Here is a 6,425-nt window from a genome sequence, read left to right as displayed (position 1 = left end):
CCCTCACAGGTAACGGGGCCCTCACAGGTAACACTCACCCTCACAGGGGTAACACCCACCCTCACAGGTAACACCCCCCCTCACAGGTAACACCCACCCTCACAGGGGTAACACCCACCCTCACAGGTAACACTCACCCTCACGGGTAACACTCACCCTCACAGGTAACACCCCCCCTCACAGGTAACGGGGCCGGAGCAGCCGCTCTGCTCCGCTCAGGAGGGTGGATCAGCCTCCTCCCCCTGCCCTTTCCCTGTTCTTCAGAGCGGGCACAGCCCCGCTGAGGCCCCTGCCCCCCCTTGCCCGTGCCCAGCTCACGTTGAGGTAGCGGCCCAGGTTGCCCTCGAGCTTGGCATCGATGATGTAGCAGTTCTCCTCCCCGTCGTAGAACTGCCGGGTGCTCCGGCGCACGGGCCCCGCGCTCTCGCCCTTGTCGCCCGCGGCCAGCGGGGTGGATTTGATGGCGATGCCGTGGGTGGTTTTCAGGGCGAAGCCCCGGGTGGATTTCACAGCCACCTGCCTCTTCACGGGACCTGCCACGACAGGGCAGCTGCCAGAGGAGGAACCCCCAGCCCTGCTCATCCCCCCCCTTCCCGCTCCACTCAGGGGTAACGAACCCCGGCGGGGATGCGCCTCACATCCGGGACACCGCCCCGGGACGGCTCCTGGAATCCGCCCAGCCCGGCCTCACACCCACCAGGAGCCTCACAGTTGCTTTTTCTCACGATCCCCCAAAAAAACCTGGGCTTGAGGGCGAGATTTTGCAGTTTTGTCTCTAAAACCCCGCGGGGAAGGTCCGGCCTGGGCCGTCGGGTGCAGCAGGAGCAGACGCGCCGCGCTCGGCGCTGCCGTGGCCTCGCGAGCCCTTCCCGGTGCTCTCCAGCCAAAACTCCCCATCCTCAGCCCTCGTCTTCCCCCTCACCTGACCCAGACGAGAGGTTTTTCTTGTCCTCGCCCTCCTCCTCCTCAGAGCCCGAGGAGATGGTCTGGATGTCGTCGCTGTCGTTGGCGGTGCCCGGGACCTGCCCCGCCAGGACCTGCCCGTTCTCAACGTCACTGTCGGTGCTGCTCGACAGTGTCAGCACGTCCTGAGGGCAGGAACAGCTCCTGAGCCACATCCAAGCCTCCCTTTTCCCCAGGAACACTGAGCTCTCTTACCCAGCACACACACCCCCCCGTGCTCCAGGACATCCTTTGGAAGGGGATCCCACCCGTGGACATCGCGATGGGAATACAGCGGGACGGGCACCCCATCCCACAGGTCAGTGTTTGGAACAGCCGTGGGATTTTGGGGGGCTGGGGAGTTCTGCAGCACCCAAAATGCCAGAGCTTGGGATCCTGGAGCATTCGGTGCTCTGGGATTTGAAAAGAAGGGAGAAGACCCCTAAAAACAAGGATTGTCCCCAGGTGGCTCTGCCAGGTGTGCAAACCAAGGTGCTCCATCCCACTGGAACAGAGCCCAAATTCCACACTCTCTTTTTTTGGGGGGGGTTTCAGATCCAAGAAACACTCCCCACAATCCAAAGGACACCAACTGCCCCCCAGGAAATTTCAGGGACAACCACAAAGCCGGGAACAGAAACAACAAGAAAACCACCCAAACTGAGGTTCGGGGTCGTCACGGAGCCGGTTCCGGGGGGAAGGGGCAGAGCCAGGTCCCTCTCCCAGCCCGGGGATCCCTCTCCCAGCCCAGGGGGCCCTCTCCCAGGCTGGGGGGCCCTCTCCCAGCCCTGGGGTCCCTCTCCCAGCCCGGGGGTCCCTCTCCCAGCCCTGGGGTCCCTCTCCCAGCCCGGGGGTCCCCCTTACCTCACTGGAGGCCTGCAGGGAGAGGGAGCGGCGCCGGCTCTGCAGCAGCGCCGTGCGGCTCAGGGGCCGCCGGATCCCCTCCAGCTTCGGGGGGCAGGGGTTGTACCCGTACCTCCTGCCAGGGATGCTCAGCCTGTGGGGCCAGGACAACAAGGGGTCACGCCTGGGCTTCCGTGGGGAGCGTCCACAGGCCAGGCAGGGACAGGAGAACAGCGGTTCAGGAATCTTACCCCGTAATTTTGGTTGGCTCTTCAGGTTCCTGCAGGGGGGGGAGGAGGAGAGAAGATTAAAATCTCTCCCTTTTGGAGTTCTCTCCTGCCTTTCTATGGAACTGCTCCCCAAAATGCCAGCCTGGGAGTGAGACAGGCCCTGTCTCCACGCTCAGGGTGACAGCCAGGGACACCCAGCCCAGGGGTGCCCACAGGTCTCTTCTCATGCCCCACACGGGGGGATTCCTGGTGTGCCTGCCCCATCCAGGGGGATCCTCCCCTCCCTGGAGCAGGGGGTGGGCACAGAACCCTCCATGTCCCTGTTGTCCCTGTTCCCCGCTCCCCAGACGGAGGACATTCAGCTCTGCTCACATCAAGGGACTTCCATGGCCTCTTGTGCCACAAATTCTCTTCCTGGCAGGGGAAAAGCACCTCCCTGTCCCAGCACAGGAGCCAGGGAAGCTGGACACGGGAACATCCAACAGCCCCACAGTCCCCCTGTACCTGAGCACATCCCTCTATCTCCTCATCCAGGCCTCCCAGGCAGGATCTCCCACTCCCACACCTCTGTGTCTCCTCATCCAGGCCTCCCAGGCAGGATCTCCCATTCCCACCTCTCTCCCTTCCATCATTCCTCGGTGCCCTTTGCCTCTCTCACTCCCACGTCCCTCCCTCACCTCCTTCTTGGCTGCCTTCATCTCTCTGTTCATCTCTCCCGGGGTGGGAACACATCCCTTCTCCCTCTCCCCGGGGTTCTCCACTTTCACAGGTTTGGTTTCTCCCGCCTCGCGGAAGGACGAGCTGCTGTCGCCGTCCTGGAAGCCCTCGGCCATGCTGTTGGAGCTCAGCCACGAGGCCACCTTGTTCTTGGAGCTCTCCTCCGACACGGGCAGCTTGCAGGGGGCCGCCAGGGCCTCGTCGTGGCCGAGGGGCCGGGTGAGCCCCGAGTCCTTGGAGGCCGTTTCCGAGAGGCCGCCGTCCCTCTGGCCGCGCGTCTGCCGGCGCGTGGCGTAGCTGCGCAGCACCGAGCTCGCGTGGAAGTTCTCGTCCTTGCCGAAGTTGTCGTCGGAGCTGTCCTCGTTGGACTCCTCGGGCTCCTCCGTGCCCGTGTTCTCCTCGTCGTCGTCGTCCTTCAGGTCCACGCCGCTGTTGTCCGAGGAGCACTTGGCGTCGCTCTCGTAGCCCTCCTTGAAGTTCTCCACGCTCTCGATGTGGTCCAGGTTGGCGAAGTACTCGTCCCCCATCTCCAGCCCCTCTTTGTCGGCGAAGTCGTCCGTGAGGATCTTCCCTAAGGGCGACAGGAAAGTCGGGGTGAGTTTTCCCGGGATGGCAATTCCCTGGGAGCTCATCTTCATCCTCTCCAAAGCTCGCTGAGGAGAAAACAGGAATGATGTCGCCTCACTCCAAAGCTGGGCTGGGGAAAGGACAATGTAGCCCTGATAACCGACAGGACAAAAGCCTGAGGCGTGTGGTTGACCGAAAATCAAGGTTTTCACCCCAGAAATCTCTACAGAGCAGCTCCAGTGGAGCCTCAGAAGGGCTGGAGGGGCCGGTGGAGCAGAGAGGGAACTCCACAGCCACGGAATCAGGGCAGCAGCAGCTCCGGCCGTGCCCGTGGGCGGCTTCATTTCAGAGCCAACACCAACCCTGCGCAACTTCTGCATTTCAGGGGCTCTGCTGGGAGGAGGAAGCAGGGCTGGGCCGGGGCTGGGTCACCCCAGGGACAGCTCAGGGGCCCAGCGTGTCCTGTGACACCGGCACTGCCACCCCGAGGGCTCTGCAGTGCCCTGTGCCAGCGCTGGGCAAGTTCACCTGCTCAGCTTTCACCTTCCTGCCCCTGAAACGGGCACAGCAAGAGCTTCACAGCCCTTCTGCTGGGCTTTGGAATCAGGGAATCGTGCAGGTTGGAAAAGCCTCCAAGATCGAGCCAACCATCCCCTCAGCACTGCCAAGGCCACCAGTGAACCACGTCCCCACGTGCCACATCCACAGGGCTCTGATCACTTCCAGGGACAGGGACTCCACCAACTCACTGGGCAGCCTGGGCCAGGGCCTGACCACCCCTTCCATGAAGAAACTTCCCTGAATATCCAACCTGACCCTCCCCTGGCACAACTTGAGGCCATTTTCTCTCATCTTGTCCCTTGTTCCCTGGGAGAAGATCCCGACCCCCTCCAGCTCCCCCCTCCTGTCAGGGAGTTGCAGAGAGCCAGAAGGTCCCCCCTGAGCCTCCTTTTCTGCAGGCTGAGCCCTCCCAACTCCCTCAGGAGCTCTCCAGCCCCTTCTCCTGCTGCTCCAGCCCCTTCCCCAGCTCCGCTCCCGCCTCTGACCACACCCTTTTCCGAGGGAAGAGGTTCCCACGTGCCAGGTGAGTTCCCACCTGCGTAGATGCAGACGAAGGAGCCCTTGGCGATGTCATCGAGGCAGCGGATGCCCCAACCTTTGTTCTGGGTCTTGAAGAGCTGCAGCCGGACCTGGAGGCCGTGCTGGACCAGGCGGTTGGTGCACATGTTCACGTTGCACTTGCACCTCTTGTTGCACTCGTAAACGCTGGAAGAAAGGAGAAGGGTGACAAATTCCAGGGTAAAGGAACATCCCAGAGGTTGGTGAGGTTGGCAGCGCTGGGGTCACGCACAGAGAGCCCAGAGGACCAGGCTTGGAGCAACCTGGTCTAGTGGAAGGTGTCTCTGCTCATGGTCTCAATGATCTTTAAAAGGTCCCTTTCAACCCAAACCATTCCGTGACCAGCACAAGAACCAAGACCAGAGGCAGGCTGTCACATCTGTGCCGATCTCTGGGATAAATTCCCTCTCTGATGGCAGCTGGGGTTGGCACCTGGGCGGGCAGGAGGCCCTGGCTCTGCTCACCCCGTGGGCAGACATTCCTCCAGCCGCTTGTACTGGTAGCCCGAGTTGGGGTTGATCTGCCCCCCAGGGGTGCAGCCGCTCGCCTGGATCGTCAACTGCTGACAGGCACACTTGGACCTGCAGGGAGACACGGGAGAAACCACAGGTCACAGCTTCCACATCACTTCTGGAGACAGGGAAAGATATCCCATCTTTAGGCAGAGATGAGCACGCAGGGCTTGACCTGGAATCAAACCAAGACAAGCTGTGGATTCCTCATCCTGGGAAGTGGTCAAGGCCAGGTTGGATGGGGCTTGGAGCAACCTGGGATAGAGGAAGGTGTCCTTGCCCGTGACGTAGGGTGGGACTGGACGATCTTTAATGTCCCTCCCAACCCAAACCACTCCGTGATTCCACGAAACCTGAGCTGCACGGATTTAACTCCCAGAGCAGATCCACCTCGGGGTGCTCCCGGGCAGGTCACAGAGTCCCAGCACACCCCCCCCTCAGCCACGAGGAGCCACCTACTTGTCCCTGCAGCCGTCCCTGCAGTCGCAGCCCACGAGGAACTCCCAGCTGGTGTTGATGAAGACCCCCTTGCCGGGGATCCTCTCCTTGCTGTAGGCCACCTGCGGGGGCGGCGTGCTGTCGATCTCGTTGACGCAGGACAGCGGCACGTCCTCCCTGCCCTTGGTGATGTCGGCGATGTAGTAGTAGGGCTTGTAGGGCTGGAACTTGCGGTCCACCAGCACGTAGGGGTCGAGGCAGAACATCTCCAGGAACAGGAAGTCGCAGTCCGTCTCGAAGAGGTAGCGCTCGATCTCCTGCATGGAGCGCAGGCACAGCCCGCAGGGCGTCTTGTAGAGCACGTGGAAGCCCATCTTGCGGTTGACGCGGCGCCGCGCCGTCATGCGGCGGAAGTCGTAGAGCAGCGGGATGAGCAGCGGGTTGCGGCTGCGGTACTGGTCGGCGCGGATGGGCCGCACGCGGGACAGGCAGGCGTAGCTGCACACGTGGGGCAGGAAGAAGAGCTTCTCCAGAGGGGCCCGGTAGGACGGCTCGCTGGGGACGCGGTCCAGCATCCCGTGGAAGGGCTGCACGGCGCCGGCGGGGACGCTGCGCGGGGAAGGGATGGGGAGAGGGGTTAGGGGAGAGCAGGGTGGGGGACAGGAGCACAGTGTGCCCAGAAGGGATGGGGAGAGGGGTTAGGGACAGGAGCACGGTGTGCCCAGAAGGGATGGGGAGAGGGGTTAGGGACAGGAGCACGGTGTGCCCAGAAGGGATGGGGAGAGGGGTTAGGGGAGAGCAGGGTGGGGGACACGAGTATGGTGTGCCCAGAAGGGATGGGGAGCAGGGTGGGGGGGACACAAGCACAGTGTGTCCAGAAGGGATGGGGAGAAGAATTAGGGGAGAGCAGGGTGAGGGACATGAGCACAGTGTGCCCAGAAGAGATGGGGAGAGGGGTTAGAGGAGAGCGGGGTGAGAGACACAGGTGCAGTGTGACCAGAAGGGATGGGGAGCAGGGTGGGGGACAGGAGCACAGTGTGCCCAGAAGGGATGGGGA

At 62.6% G+C, this 6,425-nt stretch overlaps 1 protein-coding gene across 1 annotated transcript; it reads right to left on the bottom strand.

Annotated features, from left to right (window-relative positions):
* Window positions 1-214: 214 nt before the first annotated feature.
* LOC113941183 (histone-lysine N-methyltransferase SETDB1-like) lies at window positions 215-5,991 on the bottom strand (the record flags this gene model as incomplete). Its single annotated transcript, XM_027632338.1, has 8 exons — window positions 215-533; window positions 923-1,088; window positions 1,807-1,939; window positions 2,037-2,065; window positions 2,693-3,303; window positions 4,396-4,565; window positions 4,883-4,999; window positions 5,390-5,991. Coding segments are annotated over 8 exons (2,133 nt in total), but the record flags the coding sequence as incomplete, so codon positions are not given.
* Between the last annotated feature and the right edge of the window lie 434 nt (window positions 5,992-6,425).

This window comes from Corapipo altera, unplaced genomic scaffold (genome assembly GCF_003945725.1).
Source record: "Corapipo altera isolate COAL_440 unplaced genomic scaffold, ASM394572v1 131736, whole genome shotgun sequence".
In the NCBI taxonomy this organism is placed as follows: Eukaryota; Metazoa; Chordata; class Aves; order Passeriformes; family Pipridae; genus Corapipo; species Corapipo altera.
This window is presented reverse-complemented; position numbering and strand designations above follow the sequence as displayed.